General features: G+C 46.8%; 2 protein-coding genes across 2 annotated transcripts in view; one reads left to right on the top strand and one right to left on the bottom strand.

Moving 5' to 3' along the window:
- The first annotated feature begins 1,080 nt into the window (after window positions 1-1,080).
- Window positions 1,081-13,640, top strand: TMEM150C (transmembrane protein 150C). Its single transcript, XM_010141326.1, has 7 exons — window positions 1,081-1,160; window positions 2,229-2,282; window positions 2,402-2,434; window positions 2,536-2,603; window positions 7,773-7,900; window positions 11,080-11,257; window positions 13,365-13,640. Exons 1-7 carry the CDS (start codon window positions 1,081-1,083, stop codon window positions 13,571-13,573), a joined length of 750 nt encoding a protein of 249 aa, XP_010139628.1. The 3' UTR covers window positions 13,574-13,640.
- Window positions 13,641-17,475: 3,835 nt separating this feature from the next.
- The window catches only part of ENOPH1 (enolase-phosphatase 1), a gene marked incomplete at its 5' end in the record, with an annotated part of 4,125 nt that continues 2,146 nt past the window's right edge, over window positions 17,476-19,454 (bottom strand). The window contains 3 exons of the mRNA XM_010141327.1: window positions 17,476-17,697; window positions 18,746-18,869; window positions 19,122-19,254. Coding sequence (XP_010139629.1) covers window positions 17,558-17,697; window positions 18,746-18,869; window positions 19,122-19,254 — 397 coding nt within the window. The remainder of the gene's footprint in view (window positions 17,698-18,745; window positions 18,870-19,121; window positions 19,255-19,454) is intronic.

The raw sequence follows: 19,454 nt of genomic DNA, 5'->3' as shown, positions 1-19,454 counted from the left end.
GAGACCCCAGTAAATGTCTGACCTGAAGCAGGCTATGGGAGAAGGGAGGAGTCAGAGCACAAGGCACAGGTGCTGCAGCCCTGGTGAAAGTAAAGCAGGCACTGGAGCTGTGAACCTCATGTTGTTTGCTCTCAGTTTGTGTCTTGGCTGTGCCAGTGCCTGGAGGAACTTTTATGGAGGAAGGCAGAGCACAATGAAATATTTGATCCATTGTCAAAAGACTTACTGGGAGACATAGGACTCCGTCTGTCCACAGCACAGCAACGAGGCAGTGTTTCTGAATTGCACGTGATACAGGAAGAGCCCTGGCGTCTCAGATGCTCATACAGTGTGAGCTTGCCTGGAAGTCAAGTGTTTCCTCAGGAGGTGGTGTACGCAGCATCCTTACACCCCACACAGGATTTCATGGTGCCTACAGGTCAAGAAAGATTCTGTTTGTAATGCCTCATCCTAACAGTCCTCTGGGTGCTGGCACTCGAGCTTGGCTCTGCTCTGGGTGCAGCCAGATGCTATTTTAAGCTGATTGCTGCAGCCAGGATGGGAGCTGGTCCTGTGCTTTGTGGAGATGAGGAGACAGCATGTGTATCCTTCTCCCTTAGTGCTGGAGGCTTTGTTGAGGCAGCACGTGGAATTGGTAGTGATCCTCGCTCATGAATTGGTAATGATCCCTCTCGGGCAAAGAGGCTGCCTTGCTTTGTGCCCATGGGAAGTAGCAGGGAATTAGGGCTGTGGGTCTCACAGTGTCACCTTGTGCAAAATGCTTAAGAAAAGTACTTTGAAAACCACTCAAGTTCTGTAGGTGTGTCTGAAAACCTCCCCCCCCCACAACTCTGGCTCTTAGTGCCTTGGTTTTTACACACAGTTCGGATGATGCTGCCCGTGTGCAGCAGCTTAACCCCTTTTGACAGTAATGACAGTATGAAAGGTTTGCAGCACCTGCTGCCTGAACATTAGGAGCTTGATGTCTGGATGCTTTGGCACCTAGCTGCTTTTCCTGCTTTTGAAAGAGGGGGGCTAAGGCAGGTGGGGACCCCTGCCCTCTTTCTTTTGTTTTTACTTTCTTCTTTGTTTCTAGCAGGTATGGATAGCAAGAAGTGCAGTGTGTGGATGTTTTTACCTCTTGTGTTTACCCTGTTTACATCAGCTGGATTATGGATAGTGTAAGTTATCTCCTGCTGGTTATTTGGAAAAGCAAGTTAGGCTGGGGCAGCTGGAAGTACCACTGTGGTGAGGACTGCGTCCCTGTACAGAGAATCTTTTGGGGATGCTCTGTCCTAGAGTTACTGTGGGGCTGGGAAGGCATATAATAGGGGCAGGGGCCAGTTTGTGCCAGTTCATGGCTTGCAGGATCACATTTTTATCCCCGAGTTTTCTGTGGTCCCCAGGCCAAGTTTCTGACCTTGCCTTTTTTCTGGCCCATGTTACTGGGAGCTTCCTGAAAAGAGACAGACAAAAATGCAAAAATTCCTTTTCATCATATTTTTTTTGACTGACTCAGCAGAGTTCTTGGAGAAGCGCTTAGACCCTGCTTTGGGGTGCAAACTCAAAATCCGCAGCATCCAGCACCGCACCGACAACCTGCCAGCAGCTTAATGCTGACACACCACTTTCTCACTAACACTTCTTACCAAAATGTACAAGATATTAATTTCCCTGAGCTGGGCTCTCTCCAAGCATTCAGGCAGGCAACTGCGGCACGAATTTGTGAGTGATAAATGTGCGATCAGCAGCTATGCTTAGCCTGAGAAGCAGGTATATTGTAGTATATGGCTTTCGCCATGGTCTGTGGTTGTTGGTTTTTAGCAGCAGGGACAGTTTAAGCCATTTGTTTGACTCCTATTGCACCTTGTTCTTGTCCCATCCCCTCTGATTGTATTAAAGCAGCTTTTGTGGAGATGAGACCATGGTAACCTAGATAAATGATTCAGATTAAAAAATTAAAACATTCATCTGGTGGGCTGTTTTTAGAGCAGCTCAGTTCAGTGACCATGTTTCTCTACCTGACCATGCAAAACAGATGCGACACAAAGGAGGGCACATGGGCCAGGCAATGAGCAAACCTGCCTGCCTGAGCAGAGAGAGACAGGCCGCCAGCAGATCCTGCCAGTGGGCTTGGAGACACTTGATGTGGTTTTTGAGTGGTATTTGGAACTGAAGCCAGGATGAGTTTTTACCCTTTTTAACATTTTTAATTTTCTTTTTTTTTTCTCCCCCCCCACCCTTGACAGGTACTTTATAGCAGTGGAAGATAATAAAGTTCTTCCACTAAATGTTCCAGACAGGTAAGGGCTTGTTGCGGGCTTTACATTCAATCGCTTGTTTCTTTAAAATAATAAAACAATGAAAGCTAATGGAGAAAGAAAATCTTGAATCTTTGATCCTATGCATTTATGTCTCTTAGGAAGCCTGGTTCCAAAAGACCACCTTACATAAGGTAAGGGGAGGATTTTCTTCCAATTACCGTTCTGATTAATGGTTGTTATGTATGTGTCCTTGCCATCCTAGAGTTACAGTGATACACTTTATATTTTGAAGTATTGCAGGTGACGCACCTCCGGCAAGCTGTGTGTTTAGCCAAGTCATGAACATGGCGGCGTTTCTAGGTATGAACCACAAGGGGAGTGTTTCTTTTTCTCTCATAATTTGTTTTAAGAAGTCGCTGGAACATAAGTAATATCCAGTACATAATGTTCTTGAACCTGTTGATATGAAATCATTTAAACTGTGATTGCTACTGATTTTCACTTGTAGAAAGACAGAGTGAAGCTGGATGCATTTGAACTTTATTGCTTTCTGATTTATACTCATGCTTTTAATTGTCTCATTTTAGCCTTGAATCTGTGGGACTCTTTTGCATTGTATGGTGGTTTTGTTACGTGTGAGGTGATTGTATGGGAATGTTAGCAAATGCAGCAACTGATCATGCAAAATATCATCCATGCTGAAGTCCACCCTACCCTACCCCTTCCTAAATTCCATTACTGAATCTGAGGAAGTTTACTGTCATTTTCCAGAAGCAGAATTAAGAGGGAAATGCTTCAAAGAGAAGAAATATCTGAAAATACTTGAAAAGAGATGTCTGGTTTTGATTCTTAAAACTATTTAGTGCCTTCACCTGTATGTATTTTAAACAAATTATCCCATCTTAAATGGCAAATAATTAATTTTTTAACTTTGATTTGCTCTTTTTTAGTAGTATTTGCATATTTGGAGTGATTTATTGTGCTTTCAGTTTTGCTCTGTGCTCAACGTGTGATTCTCTCTTGCTGATTCTCTCAAAGTGTGCGTTCCACCCCTGCTGCCTGTGAAAGACAATGTTTATTTTCAGAAACCCAGGAAATTCAGTTGAGCATTGAAATGAATCCAGACCTGTACATGCATGAGTAAGATAACTTAAAAATCTTAATCTGATGTAATAAAAACAAGGCTTGGTATGTAAAAACTGGTAAAATATGTTTAATCATGAACCCACTTGACATGAACTTCCTTATTTTCAGTTATCACTTCAGGGTGAAGGTTAGGCAGTTTAGGCATCCTTACTTTGTTTCCTTATATGTCTTTGTTTCAAGCTTAGGTCTTGATTTACATTTTCAGGCACGGTCTCAATTAGTACAAATAATTCTGGCTCCAGTTTGTGCTAAGGCAGAGTCTTGGACACATTTTCATTTGTATACCTAACACCAGTGCCGTTTGGTTATGATTGGATTTAAACTTCTGATCCCCAAACCACTTAAAACAGGATGTACATAATGTGCACATCCTGTGGTGATGTGGCTGTTTGGCAGGAGTGAACACACACTTGCCTTTCCAGCTATTTCCAGGTGAGGCCCCGTTTCTGCAGACCACTCTGCTCACGCAGCCTCTGTGGACCTGCACCAAGTCCCAGTGAGTCTGAGGGCTTTATGAAAGGGCAGGTATTGGCTTGATACTCACTTGCTGTGTGATCTGGGTGGATGTGAGGATAGCAATTAAGTGAGCATGAGGGGAGCATCTGGTGTGAAGAAGGTCAGGCAAACAAAAGACATTTAGCTTTTTGAAACAATGCTGCACTGTATACTTTCATTGATGCTTTTTCCCACTGCAAGAAGAAATACAACCAGGGAAGTTCCAGGCTGTGAACGTATAGTGGAAGATGTGATGGTAGTGGTCTGTCTTGGCCACAGTGATCATGAAATGGTTGCGTTTATAATTTTGGGGGTAATGAGGAAAAAGAACAGCGAAGTTGCTGCACTGGATTTCAAGAAACCAAAATTTAAGCTATTCAGGGAGCTGCTTAGCAGTGTATCCTGAGAATCTGCTTTTGAGGGCTTAGGAGTCCACGAATGCTGGCCAGTCTTTAAGAATCCCCTGTGAGAAGCACAGGAGCAGGCAATTTCACTGTGTTGTAAGTCAAGCAAGTGGTGCAGAAGACCAGCTTGGCTGATCAGGGAACTCCTTGTGGTGCTCTAGAGGAAAAAGAATTTGTACAATCTCTGGAAGCGAGGTCAGGCTTTGCAGAAAGATTACAGAGCTGTGTTTCTGTAAGGGACAAACACGTGTCTTCTCTGCAGGAAGAACACAGGGAAGGGCAAAGCTCAGTGTTGTTTCAGATGACAAGAAGGGCTTTTCTGAGAGTGTTAATAGCAGGAGGTTTAGAGAACATTGGGCTGGTGCTAGTTGAAGATGGTCTAACAGGGATGAAGAAAAAGAAGAGGCATTCAATGTTTTTTTTTTTGCCTCAGTCTTCAGTAATACTGATAGACCTAGGGAACCAGGCAGCCCAGAGTCGAGGACCATGAGTGTGGGAACAGTGGCTTTCCATTTGTGGACACTGAAGTTGTAAGGGACCAGCTGTACCTGCTGAATGTTCACAAATCCATGGGGCCCTATGGCATTCCTCCCAGAGTACTGAAGGAGCTAGCGTATGTTATGGCAGGACCCCTCTTGACCACCTCCCAAAAGTCTTGGGAGTCTGGGGAGGTCCCTGCTGCCTGAAAGCTAGCCAATGTTATTCCGTTTGACAAAAAGAGTGTGAGGGAAGAACCAGGGAACTACAGACCTATGAGTCTAACCTCAGTTCCTGGAAGAATGATGGAGAAGATCATACTGGGTGCTACTGAAAGGCATTTAAAGAATACTGCAGTCATCAGGCACAGTCAGCACGGGTTCACAAAGGGGAAGTGCTGCTTAACTAACTTGATATCCTTCTATGGTAAGGTCACCCACCTAGCAGATGAAATGAAGGCGATGGATATAGTTTTTCTGGATTTTAGTAAGGATTTCGATACTGTCTCTCACAGCACCCTTCTGGATAAGTTGTGCAGCTGTGGGATGAGTGGGTTCATGGTGCGTTGGGTGAACTGGCTGAAGGTTGGGGCGCAAAGCGTAGTGAATGGGGCTACATCTGGCCGGTCACCAGCAGAGTTTCTCAGGGTTCAATTCTAGGGCCAGTGCAGTTCAATATATTTATTAACGATCTGGATGCAGGGGTTGATTGCACCATTAGCAAGTTTGCTGATGCTACCAAACTGGGAGGTGTTGTTGACTCTTTCGAGGGATGAGATGCCTTGCAGAGGGATCTAGATCGATTGCAACATTGAGCAATCATTTAACAAGGCCAAGTGCTGGATTCTGCATCCGGGATGGAGTAACACAAGGCAGAAGTATAAATTGGGAGAGGAGTGGTTGAAGAGCAGCCCTGCAGAAAGGGTCTGGGGGTGCTGGTTGACAGGAGGTTCAATATGAGTCAGCAGTGTGCCCTGGCAGCCAGGAGGGCAAGCTGCATACTGGGGTGCATCAAACCCAGTATAACCAATCACTCAAAAGAGGTTCTATTCAGTGTTGGTGCAGTGTCTCCTTGAACAGTGTGTGCAGTTCTGGGCCCCACAATTTAAAAAGGATGTTAAGGCTCTTGAATGCATCCAGTGGGCAGCAACAAAGCTGGTGGAAGGGCTGGAATGAACGTCCTATGAAGATCAGCTTTGGATTTATTGAGTTTGGAGAGAAGGAAACTTGAGAAGTGACCTCCTCGCTCTCTACAGCTTCCTGAGGGGGGAAGATCTCTTTTCCTTGGTATCCAATGACAGGACACGTGGCAGTGGTAGGAATGGTTCAAAGATGCACCAGGGAAGGTTTCGACTGGTCATCAGGAAGCATTTTCTTACTGAGGGAATTGTCAAACACTGGAACAGGCTTCCTAGAGAGTGGTTGATGCCTCAATCCTGCCAGTGTTTAACAGGCATTTGGACAGCGCCCTTAATAACATGCTTTAACTTTTGGTCAGCCCTGAATTGGTCAGGCTGGTCAGTTGGACTACGTCATCATAGGTTCCTTCCGAATGAAATCTCCTCTCCCTCTTCTTCTCTCTCCTTTGTGAATAAAGCCAAGCTTTCCTCTGCCATGTTGAGTGCTTCTGAGACTTGCCTGTAGCTTGTACTTATGGCCACCTTAGTTGTGTCAAAGCCCTTGCTATAGGAAAGGAAAACTACAGAAACCTGGTAGAAACACAGGCATTACCGAATATTGAAAATGCCATTGTTTTGCATGTAATGCTGGAAGGTGATCTTTTAATTCACTTTTGTCATTCCCATCAGCGTTTTAGGAAAAAGATCACATAATTTGAGGATCCTGTCCTGTAGAAATAGAAATGAAAAAGTTCCTGCATGTGAGCTCAAGTAGACAGAGAGTGGCTGTCCCAAACAATCACCTGGGGATGAAAACCAGAAATTCTCTTGTGTGGGGGAACGAAGTTCTCTTATTTTCAAGGATTTGGAGTGGATTGATTCACTAGAACAAATGGTGAGAGAGTGAATCCAAACATCTTCTGCAGTTTGGATAAAAGAGATATTTTTCACTTAGAGTGACCTTATTTTTCTAAACCATGTTTTTGGTGTTATACCAGAATTTTTGTGGAAAATATAGATCTATTTTGCTAACACAGACAATTTACAACTATATGACCTGCCTGCTATCAGCTTGGACATAAGGAGGTGTTCAGCAGCAACCAGCAAATTTCCCTGTTCGACTAAATTGCTTCTTAGTGGTCTGGTTTGAATCTTATCCAAAGGCCAACTGCTTGTCTGGCTTTCTGTGTTGTTCCATACAGCATTCCCTAGGAAGGACAAGAATATACAACGTGAGTATCTCCTGAGGTTATGTCACTTAATATGATATATCATATATCATATCCTAGTGCTCAGGCTGATTGTAAGCTTGGAAGGACTGTTATTCCAGTCTTTGTGGAAAATTAGTGCAATATTTTGGCTTATGTTATGTTCCCACTTGTTCCAGAGGAGGAGAAAAGGCCATGGGCATTATGATAAAACCTGCAGAAATAGGTATGTGCCATTCTAACACAGGTGGGGGTTTGTGTACCTCCTCCAGAGGAGCTCAGTGCTTGTGACTGGAGTGAAACTTGATGCAAGCCCAGCTGCAGCAATGTAAATGCATAGTGGGGTATGTGATAGACTGTGCTGAGAGAGACCGTCGCACGAAAATAAGAAGGTGCTTTTCTTTCCCCCACAAAATTCACATCCCGGCTTGTAGAAAAAACGTTGTGAGAAAAGGAAGTGTGGGCGTTCAGTATAATTGGATTACAAAAGAAATGCTTCCGTGCTTAATCCCACTGATGACTAGGCGGGAGGGGGCCATACAGAAGCACTAAGCTAGTCTAGCCGGCAGTGAGCTGTCCCCTCTGGGTGGAAGGTGGCTGAGGGGTCTGTGAGCCCCCATCTGAGTGGTTACTGCAGTGCGTTCTGCCTAGTGATGCACCTTGCATTCTGTTTCCTTCTCAGCGCTTGTCGTGGCTGTCCTGCGCTTCATCCAGCTGAAGCCGAAGGTGCTGAACCCTTGGCTGAATGTCAGTGGCCTGGTGGCGTTATGCTTGGCCTCTTTTGGAATGACCCTACTCGGCAACTTTCAGGTACTTCACTCCAGGCTTGGACCTCTGTGGTTGTGCTGTGGGGTTCCTGCTTTTTCAGTAGACCTGCTAGGTTAGCTCAGGAGGTAGTGTGTCTGGCTGTGCTCCAGCCCTCCTTGTACCTTCTCTGCCATCTCTCTCTCCCACTTTTGTGGTTCCAGTGACATGCTGAGATGAAGGGCCACAGTAATTTTTCATGTATTCCCAGCAGGATTTGCACCTGCATGCTTACACTTGACCTGCTGAGAGACAGAGCAGGAAACTTACTGAATCTCTTGAGCTCTGGGAGCTGGTACAGATGGTCGTGAGTAAAAGATTTGAGCTGGAAATTCATGTACACATCTGTGCAAACAGATGCACAGCTGCCTGTACAGATTTAGCAGACAGCTCAGTGTCCTTTGCTTAAAATGTATGTATCCTGCTTGCCCTCAGACAAGATGATGAGTGTGTCTGTTAGGTTGCCATGAAAATCAAGGCATTAGAGTCAGTGGCACTTGGGTTTCCCTATCCCTTTGCAGTCTCTGATGCTCCGCCTCTTACTGGGGTGCAAGTAATGACCCCAGATAATGCAGGAGCTGAGAAAGATCCATGTGGGCTGGCTTCTTTCTTGACTTTGCAGGCAGGGAGCTGTTTTTTCCTGCCAATATAGAAAAGGTACTTGTTTTGTGAAGGGTGAGTACCTGTTTGGGTTGTCGAGCAATTGCAGGAACTTCGTGTCCTTTACAGTCATCTTTTGTGTTTTGTTTTTTTTAATGAGGTGTGAAGATAATTTTGCTGTTTTGGACCTGTCTTCCTAACTCCACAGCACAAGCCAAAAACTTGGGAGTCTTGTTTTTTTCACAAGACCTTCCCAGATAGGAACTATGAGTCTTTTTTACACCGTTGTGTAAAAAGTGGGAAGAGTAATTCTAGTACAGGGCAAAGGCACTAGGAAGCCGTTTCAAACTCTCCTTCCTTTCTTCGACCCTCAGAGCAAATGATTGTTATTTAAAAGTGGATACTTTGAATTATGCCTGGTTATAAATTCTGAACTAATTATCCACCCCTTGTTACTTACCTTGCTTAGATGTTTTGCCAAACCACAAAAGCATGTCGTAATGAGACCTTAGTCCTTGCTTTTCCCCACCTGACTGCTAAGCTGAATGTGGCATTAAATAATATTTCTGGAAAATTACAAGATTGGGTGTGTTACAGGGACATGATAGCTGTGAGTCCCTTGCAGTGCAGGCTACCTTGGGAAAGGCAGCTCAATCTCATTCTTGCCTACAGGCAAAGGACCTGCCCTTGGAAAAAAATTCAAAGTAGAGAGAGAGAGATCAGTGGAGGCACAGTAACTAGACTGTTATCTTGTGGATTGTGTCTTGTTTGATGGGAATTTGTTAAATCACTGAACAGGAATCAAGGCTGCAGGGGAGAATTACAGACTGCTGTGCTTTTTTTTTTTTTTTTTTTCCCCCTAGAAAAGCCTCAGAGGCAGAGGGGAAAAGGGAAGTTGTTTGGCTTAAGTCTTGTCCATGCTGGGCTTTCTGAATGGGTTTGCAGCCTGAAGGGATCTCTTACTCATCGAACCTGGCTGTGCTTTTGCCTTGCAGTGAGTCCTGTGAGATGTGGGAGCCCAAGGTACAGAGAAGCACTTGCACTCCAGAAAGTTTGGGTTCATATTGCCTCAGACCCAAATGGTTGAGGATGAGCAAGGGAGGGAACAGGCACAGTCAAGCTTTTTGGTGGGACTTGTCAAACCAGGAGGATGCGTCTGTCTTTTGGCTTGTGCTAGCTCAACGGTGCTTTCAGGACTCTGGTTACCCGCTGCTCCATGCAGCGCTGCTCCATGCAGCTGCCACTGAAGGTGCGTAGTTTGCTTCCATTGCAGGGAGCTGTACAAGACCCAGTGGGTTGTCCTTCCCTGCCCTAGCCATCATGTTGATCAAGGGAAGGATTTATTTCTGAGCTCTGTGTTGGTGAGTCTTGTCAGGGAGCTGTGGAGGCAATCTCCAAGCAACTGCATTTTCCACTGTGCCTGGGCTTTGGGCAAAAGATCTGCTTGACTTTGATAGCTGTCAACTTGTCTCTGCCAGAAGAAATGATACAGCATCTCTGTCTCGCACTCCAGTGATTCCCACTCTCCTGAATTCCACCTGTCATGGTTTAGGTGCAGCTGGCAATAAAACACCACGCAGCCACTCACTCACTCCTCCCTCGCGGTGGGATGCGGAGCACAGAAATAAAACAAAAAAAGGCTTGTGGGTCAAGACGAGGCCAGGAAGACATCACTCACCAATTACGGTCATGCGCAAAACAGACTCAACATGGGAAGAAAAAATTAGTTTAATTTCTTACCAGTCAAATCAGAGTAGGATTATGAGAAATAAACCCAGATCTTATGAAGATGTTTTTAACACCTTCTTGCCAGACTCAGTTTTGCTCTCCATTTCTCTACTTCCTCCCACCGAGCAGCACAGGGGGTTGAGGAATGGGGTTTGTGGTCAGTTCATCACACATTGTTTCTGCCACTTCTTCCTCCTCAGGAGGAGGACTCCTCATACTCCCCCCCTGCTCCAGCGAGGGGTCCCTCCCATAGGAGACAGTCCTCCACAAGCTTCTCATATGAGTCCTTTCCATGGGCTGCAATTCTGCATGAGCTGCTTTCCAGCGTGGGTCCTTTCCACAGGGTGCAATCTTTCAGGAGCAGACTGCTCCAGTACAGGCTTCTCTGAGTCATAGCCTTCTCTGCACACAGTCACTTGCTCTGGTGTGGGGTCCTCCATGGACTGCAGGTGGGCATTTGCCCCACCATTAATCTCCATATGCTGCCCTGCAGAGGAATCTCTGCTCCAGCGCACCTCCACCTCTCCAACGACCTTGGTGTCCAAATAGTTGCTTCTCTCACATTCCACTCCTCTTCTCCACTGCAGGTTTTTAGCATTTTCTTTTTTTCCCCTTCTTAATTGTTATCGCAGAGGTGCTCCCACCATTGCTGATTGGCTCAGCCTTGGCCAGAGGCCAGTCTGACTTGGAGCCGGGGGAGCTTCTAGCAGCTTTGCACAGGAGCCACTCCTGTAGCCCCTCTCCTGCTACCAAAACTCCACCACACAAACCCAAAACCCCACCCTAGCAGCAATCCAAGGCAGCCTAGCAGATCATTTTTGTTGTGTCCAAACAATCACCATGTTGTTTGTGCCTAGCTTTCCAATGATGAGGAGATCCACAATGTGGGCACGTCACTGACCTTTGGCTTTGGGACCTTGGCATGCTGGATCCAGTCTGCCCTCACCCTCAAGATCAACATGAAGAATGAGGGACGGAAAGTTGGGATTCCACGAGTCACGCTGTCAGCCAGCATCACCCTCTGTGTGGTGCTCTGTATCCTTTTGTCCCACTCCCTGGGTATCATACGTGTCCGACAGTCTCTGCAGCAGGGAACTCCGGCTTTTCTCACAGGACATCAAAGCGTTTAGGAATGCTACTCAGCTTGTCTTCACGGCATGATACTATGACTGGCTTATTTTGCTGCTTGTGTTTTAGCAGGATGCACGGCTTCACAGATGGGCTCGCTTCCTTCAGAAATGTTTTTAAAAATTCTTAGTGGCATCCAAAGTGGTTGCAATATTGAACATTATCTGTGCGATTTAATGGCACCACTGCTTACCTACATAGTAACATCTAAGATTATGAAAAAATACTGAGATAAAAATTCTTGGGAGAACAAAGGACCAAGGGAAGAAATCAGGTTTCTGAGGATGAGAAAATTTTGATGTGTTTTTTTAAAAGCTCCAGGATGCTACATCCAGCTCTGCCTTTTAAGGTAGTTATCACAGTCAAGAGCTGCTGGGTCATGTGGACCTCAGGTAAGACCAGGTGTTTTACAAATGTTTTACAAGTGTTGTGGGGTCCGTGATCACTCAGACTGGGTGCACATGTGGCTTTCTCTCCGCTTTGAACCTGTCAGCTCCAGCCCTTCTGTTTGCACCGGCACTCTTGTGCCCTGGGTGTTTGTTTAGAGTGGATACATTCACTGCATAGCTGCATCAGTGTTAGTGCTAGGAGGAGTAAATGGCCACGAATAGGTTAATACTCTTCCTCAGGAAACAGCCTGTTCTTAAAACAATTCCTTAGTAACTTGACTTGTTTTTCAGACAGTGTCCAGAGGAATAGCAGAGTCGTGGGAAGATATACTGTTAGTAACCTCTTAAGCTTCCTTGAAGAAATTTGTAGCTGAGCATTGCGTGTTGGTGTACGTAACATGGGGCAGGGCTGCATGCGAGGAGCTAGGCTGGGCTCCTGCTGTGCTGCCACCTTTGGAGGTTTCAGCCAAGCTGGGAGCAGGAGCAGCGGAGTAAGCCAGGGCATAGTTACTCCTGTGCTGACACGCTGGGTGCTCCCAGTCCAGCCCTCCCCAGACGGCTGCTTGGCACCGAAGGCCTTGGGCCCTCTGTGGAGCAGGGCAGGCTGAGGCAGGAGTCCCATTCCTCCCCTCCCCGCTTGGCGCTGGCTCCCCATCCCATGCCGCTTCTGCATAACCCTTGTACTACAAGGAAAGTAGAAGATCCTTAAAGCCAGACACAGAATGCTGTTTGCTGAAATGAAGCTTTGGATGCTTGCACTAAGCCGAAGATGAGAAGTCTCTGATTACCTGCTTTGTGCTGTTGAACATGGCAGAGGCTGCTTATTTGTTTTACTTGCATTTTTCAAGTGCAGATGAAATCCTGAGAGACAGGGGAGCCAGCAGCTTTAGAGATGTGCATTGGTCTAGGGCAGGTCCTCAGCTCAGGAAGGTGTCCTCTGCTTTAGAGGAGCTGAGAATTGCTTTTATGGAGTACTCCAACATAACATGAGACATAGCACTGAGACGCGGATGCCAGGCAGTTTATGGTCCAATCACACAGGTACAGGAGCCTGGAGGACAGTTTCTGGCTCTGACGGAATTCTTTTTCCTTTCAGTATAACATGCCATACTCTGTAGACTGATGCTTCTGTGTTCCACAAAAACACATGATTTTGCAGGTGATCTGAAGACAATGAAAGATTGCACCGTGTAGGCTGAAAGGTGTTCCCACTGCCTACGATGCAGAGATCTGATCCAGTTCCTGCTGGGAGGCTCCTGGCAGGTAGGGGCCCATCGCCAGATTGCCAGCTTGCTGGCTCTGTCCCTGGCGAGTTGGATGTTTAAGCAGGTCATTGACTTCTCTGTGCCTGAGTCTTTCCCTCTGTAAAGGTTAATCAGTGTGCACTGGGATCAAGGAGCCCTGCTCTGTCTAGGAGAGCTGCTGCGCTCTGGGGGCATTGCTGGACCCCTGACATTCTTTCCATCTGTGGCACCACATTCACGCTGTCCTGATGGTGGCTGGCTGGGTTGACTGACTGTCATCTGGGTCACTTTGTTAAGATTTTATTGTCTTCTCATTTGGCTTTCTCTCATCCTGGTCAGTGTCTCCAGTCCAACTAGTTCTCCTTGACTTCACTCTTCCAGATTTCATCCTCATGGCGCAGGGCATTCACATGCATGCCTCCAGGATCCAGTGGGGCCTGGTCATGTGCTTCCTGTGTTACTTCGGCAGCTTTGCAGTGGAGTTCAGGCACTACAGATTTGAGATCGTTTGCTCTGAGATCCAGGAAAACTTCCTGAGCTTTTCTGAAAGTTTATCGGAAGCCTCCGAGTACCAGACAGATCAGGTGTAACCTGTGCTCTGGCAGGGGGGAGGGGGAGCAGGTGTGGTCTCTTGGGTTAAACATGACCTCATTTAAACTTTTTTGATGAGTTTGTTTTCATGTGCAATCATGATCATGTTGCCAAAGGGCTCTGAGGGTGTCTGTCTTATTAAGAGCCGAACAAAAACTGCTGGAAGAGGAATGGATCCTTCCTAGCGGCAGCATGAGAGAGCACAAGCTGTTTTAATTTGTGCTACCACTGACTTTCTAAGCGGCTCTGTCACGATCCTGTTGATCATTCAACAGCCAGTCCTTGCGATGCTCCTCCAAGACAGGCACTCCTCAGCTTGTCCTGCAGAGGAGATGAAGGAAAATGGCTTCTCAGGGCACCAAGAGTCTTCAGGAGTCGCTGGTTCCCGATTCTCCAGACTACATCTCTTCCTGTCTTTTTTGTCTTCTTTGCTGCCAAACTGTTACAACTTGGTAGGGTGAGAAGGAGCAACTGTTTCTTCTGGACTTGGAATCAGGCGATGTAAGATCCCAAGTGACTGGCTTTTATGGTAAGCAGGAGGGTATTTCTTCCAGCCTGGAAAGCAGCCGGTGATAAAGCCGGGTTTGTGACAAACTGTGCTGCGATCAGGAGAAATTGGCTGATGCTGCCTTGTGGCTGGACAGACCATCCTCAGGCCAGAAGAGACAGCACAGCGGGTGCTGCGCGTAGCACTGTGATCGGACTCAGCAGTGGCGACTGGCAGAAGCAAGGTGCCGAGTTAAGACGGGAATATGTGTGTGCTCTGAAGACGACCCAGAAAAGGCTGCTCTTTGTAAGTGTTTAGTGCTTCCACTACATGTCATGGGTAATATTTCAGAAGATTTTTTTGCTCACTGAGGGGGAAAACATTGTGTTAGAGACACTGGCCTTGCCTGCAGTGAGAACAGAAGCACTGCAAGTGGTTCTAGGCACAGGGTTTGGTTTCCTTGTGCATTCAGAAGTCAAACTTCAGACACACTGACACTAGCCCTGGAAGACCCCTCGGTGTGGCCGGCTGTCCTGAATGGAGTCTGCCACAGGTTTAAGCAGCTTCCAAGATGCAGGGAAGCAGTTCTGCCCTGGAGATTGAGTGATGTGGCCTGAGGGATGGAAGTGCAGGAAGGGAACAGCAAGACCAGAAGGGCTTCTCCCTCCCTGAAGGGAGATTTTCAAACAGAAGGTCTCTTTTTAAAGAAAAAGGAGGAGCTCAAAGGCCATGTTTGAAAGCCTGATTTTGGGAAGGCTGCTGTATTGGCTGGGCAGGCAAGTAATGGGAGTTGCTTCTCATGAACGTGGCTCTTGTTTTCCTCCAGGAGTAAGGTTCAGCTTAGGTTTGCATCTTGTCTGAGCTGCAGAAAAATAAGCAGAAACTAAAAAGGTGGCAAAAGGTATCTGAAGGGGAACTTGTGCACACCATGGCATTTCTGATAGAGAGGGAAAAGGCCAAAGGGCATTCAGTCTCCTGTAAATGACAGCAAGCTCTCCTCAAAGGAGAAACAGTTGAGAAAAACTTCTCTCAATACTAGTGTAAGTAGAAAGCTTTCAGCCAGCCCTTTATCTTGTAGGGGCCAAAATTTATCAGGCAGCTGTGTTATAAATCCAGAGCATCTGCAGCCACCAGGAAGTTATCACTGGACTGCTGAAGGCCCCCTCCTTCGTAGCTGTGTCATTAGTGGAAAGCTTTCCTGGAGGGGCGTGCTGAGCGTTGCCCAAGGGCGCAGCAGCATAAGGCACAGGGCTCCCCAGGGTGGCCCAAGGGCACAGCAGCGTAAGGCGCAGAGCTCGCCAGCAGCCCATCCAGAGAGCTCCTCCTGGGCGAGGGCAGGAGGAGGCAGCCTGGAAAAGATGCAGGTGGGGATCCTCTTACACAGGCAGATACTCAATGCATATGGAGCACAAAACAACTATTTGTTTGAAGGGTGTTTATTATTGTAAATAGTCCACAGTGACTTTTTTTTTAATCAATTCATACTTTGAGTTTATCATTTTATATTTTGTAATTTTATCAAAGGAAAAAGATGATGACATTTGTGGTGTGTGGGTTTTTTTTTCCTTTCTCTCCCTTTCCTATATACAATCCAAACTGAACTTGAGGTTTTTGGTGATAACTGTACATTTCTTAGAGTATTTCTAACAGCACATTTCAGTACAACTAAATGACAACTGATACACACTGAAACATGACAACTAAATAAAGTGCTTTTACGGAGAAAGTTTTATTTTTGTTCCCTACTTCATGCATAGCTTTCTGATGGCAAGTGCAAAACAAAAGGGGAGTATTACAGTGTCACGATTAAAATTAACATTTAATGAAGCCAGGGCCTATTCTGCCATACAGATACACATATTCTAACAGTGCTAATTAGCAGGCTTTTTCTAGAAGGGTTACACTCATTACACAGCCCAGAAAGGCATCCAGACAAGGTGCCTCACAGCTTCACCTGCTATCATCAGTTCTAGAAGGGCAATGCTGACATGGTGTGGTTTCCTCTCAGAATGCCTCTCTTGCTTGTTCTGTACACAGCAGCCTCCCTCAGGGACGGCGGTAGGTGTAGACCAGAACTCAACAAGGCAACACGCATGTTAGTATTCCATTTCAGCCATCTGCGAGCACAGGCTTAAGTGTAACTGCACAGAAATGACTAAGTAGCAAGTGACGCCCATGCACAAAGGGCCAGCAGCAGGGAACTGGGCTTTCAGACTGCCTCTGCTTGCACTATTGCTAGGTGTAACCTAGCTGTGGCTCACAGCCCCACTGAGCCCCTACTGAAAAATACAGGGAGGTAATACAGCTTCCTTGGCAGGACAGGGTTGTCTGCCTTAAAGAAAAGCCCAGGGAGGGGGAAATCAGGAAAACAGTGTTCACAAGTTTAAAAAAAAGATATTTGCTTTTAGGTGCTGGGATCACTGGTGATAGATGGGAAGGCTTAAATATAGGGATGGAGTGAACACAATGAAAACAAAGTTGTATTTTTATTCACTACATTAGGAAAAGCTCCATGACTATCTGATGTAAACTGGCACAATTTAGATAGGTTGGGTGGAAAGGTCAGGGTTTAAATTCTCATTACATGCAGCAGGATGTGTTCCTCAGAACAGTGCTTCGTCAAGGTTTGCTCACAGCTGACCAGTGCTATGAATGTGTGACAGGGTGATGTTGGCTACTGAGAAGGAGCTCCATGGGTTAGTGCTAAGCGAGATACCTCAGAAACGTAGTCAAGCTGATTGGTGTTCAGCCAGTTGGAACCCGCAGCCCAGCACCACGATGCAGCAGTGCGGTGGGTCTAGATATTAATTTTTAAAGCTGTATTCATATATACTCCATTCTGGTAGGCTAGCTGTGTAGCACTATGCAGCTTTCATATGCAAACTGCAGTGTTTTATACCTAGACCCACTATGGATATAACCAAGATTTAAGCTGTTCTGGTTTGAAGAGCTTGCCTGCAGCAAGGGCTGACTTTCCGTGGCAGCCCAAACCTGCTGTAGTACAACCCCCATTTGGAATTTTCCTTTGGGCATCCCAACCCCCCTGACTGTGAAAGTTTTGTCTTAACCAGCAAGCCCATCTGAAGGGAGAAGCTCATATACCCTCATGGTCCCCGGAGGAACATACACCTTGTTTGCTGACTGTGTATAAAAATGACAGAGCTCATGGTGGGACATCTCAGCACTATGTTTCAGTGGGTGAATCTGAAGGAAGCATCCCCTGAGGTAACTGCTAGCTGGGAAAGGAGAGGAACATCAGGGCTTATGGGTGCTGCTCCTCACCCTGCTCCCAGCTCCATCTAGCTGCTGCAGGCCTCTGTCCTACAGCACAAGGGATCCCACACCCTATTTTCCATCCACACCTGCTAGCAGTGGTAGTTGTGGGTCCAAGACATGATATGGGTTTGGTCTTAAATTCTGATTATGGAAAAAATTACCTAACATTACACAAGGACAGTTCAGGTGAAGCACAGTCTTTGTGTGTGCACTACTTTCCCTAAGTGGAGGAAGGCAGGAAAAGTTCAGTGAAAGATGAGATGAGGCTGTAATACGATTTCTCATCATCCGTCAGTCCTGCATTTCCTGGTCTGGTCACCACAGCCACATGAGTATCTGCTTCCTCGGCTGCGTTGGCTTCTAAAACAAACAGAGGAGGGGTAGAGTAGAGATGACCTGTACTTACCAACCTCTCCACATGAGTGTCTTTAAGGCTCGAAGATGCCCCGAAACACTGAAGTGTTTTTAAAAGTTGAGACTGAGAGCAGCATTTGCACATAGCACTGCAGGGCTCCAGAGCAGCACTGGCTCCTGGCGGCCCTGCTGTAGATGACTGTAGCTGCCATATAATGGGAGCGGACTGGAGCTGGCTGCCTCACCATCTCCTCCCCTCTCCCTGCTGACAGCTGTCCAAAGCACCATGCAGGCAGCACTCAGCAGCAGCTAGATTTCTGTCACGAAGAAGATGGGCTGTCGTCCGGCTGTGATGTTAACGAGTCCAGCACCCTGCATTGGGAGTCACTTAGAAGCTTCCTTTGCCCCCCTAGCATAGCAAGAGGCCACAGGATGATACAAGGAAAAGCAGGTAACTGCGAGCTCCCAGCAGCTCTGCTGCCAGGGCTGGGGAAGAGGTAAGGGCTAACTCCTGGGGACTGAGCTGGGATCACAAGCCAGTGTCATTTCTGCCAGAAAGATGTTTCCAGCAAAGACAGGAAATTAAATTAGCTTCCTGAGCCTGACTTTCCAGGGGTGAAGTCTTGGTGACCAAGAGCAATGTTTTCCTGCTGCTGAACGCAACCTAATGCTAAGTGGTACAAAGAACCAGCCACCACGTATGCCACATAGCAGCACAGCAGACATAGTCTGTTCCCCCGAGCACGGGTCACAAAAACGACTCTGTAAATGGAGCATGCCAGCTACTCCACGCCACTTTAACAGTCTCTCCTTCCTTGATGGTGCAAGGGCAGGTTTTCTACTTGACTTATTTTCCCTCATTGCAGCGCTGCTCAAGGTATCTTACTGCTGCGTGAGAGCCTGGAAGCAGCATGGCAGCAGCTAGGCGGATGCCACAGAAGCAAGGTGATCTGCAGCATTTCTGGGGTGCTTGTGACAAGTCAGCAGCATGCATTTAAAAAGCACCTGCCTCCTTCACCCATATGAAAGCCAGCAGGACTGGCAGACCACCCACCTCGAGGGACATCTGTCAGGAAGAGGATATTGTTGGTGGCACACCCAATACTGGCAGCAATCTTTCTGTAGCTCTCACTTTCTACCTTGGGGCCTATTTTGGTATCAAAGTGGCCATCAAAGAGCTGAAAGAGAAAGAAAAGCAAAGGCAGTTGCTGAGTGCCACCTGAAGAGCAGGGCTCCTGAGCAAGACATCCCCTTTCCTTCCCATCGCAGTAACAGCGGCTCACTGGCTGAGCTTAACTCCCCCGGATCAAACCCACTGCCCCACCTTCCTGACTCAGATTCTATTCATGAAGCATTATAGCAAAGGCAGTTGTGGGAAGCAAGTACTCTGCTGAGGAAGAAGCTGTAAGGAAGGTGATAAAGTTATCTACCTCTAGGATATCACCTTCTGTAGAGTATCCAAACAGAAGCTTCTGGGCTTCAATGCTGCCCGAGGAGTAGATATAGACCTTCATCCCTGCTTCTCGCCACTTTCGGATGGCTGGGACCACATCCTCGAAGATTCTGGAGCAAAACAGGACAGCAGGTAAGGGCAAACTCAGAGGCACCTGCAGGGTGCTAGCACTGTGACAACTTCATTTTCAATCTGCCCAGGGCTTCTGCAACCTATTTCAGCAGCAGGCGATATATTCCTAGGTCCAGCCTAAGGAGCAGCTCAGTGACTGCTTCGCTGACAACAGCTCTGATGAGCTCAGCAGGAAATT

This window comes from Buceros rhinoceros, unplaced genomic scaffold, assembly GCF_000710305.1.
Source record: "Buceros rhinoceros silvestris isolate BGI_N320 unplaced genomic scaffold, ASM71030v1 scaffold48, whole genome shotgun sequence".
NCBI lineage: Eukaryota > Metazoa > Chordata > Aves > Bucerotiformes > Bucerotidae > Buceros > Buceros rhinoceros.
Note: the sequence above shows the minus strand (reverse complement) of the source record. Positions and strands in the feature narration are given on the sequence as shown.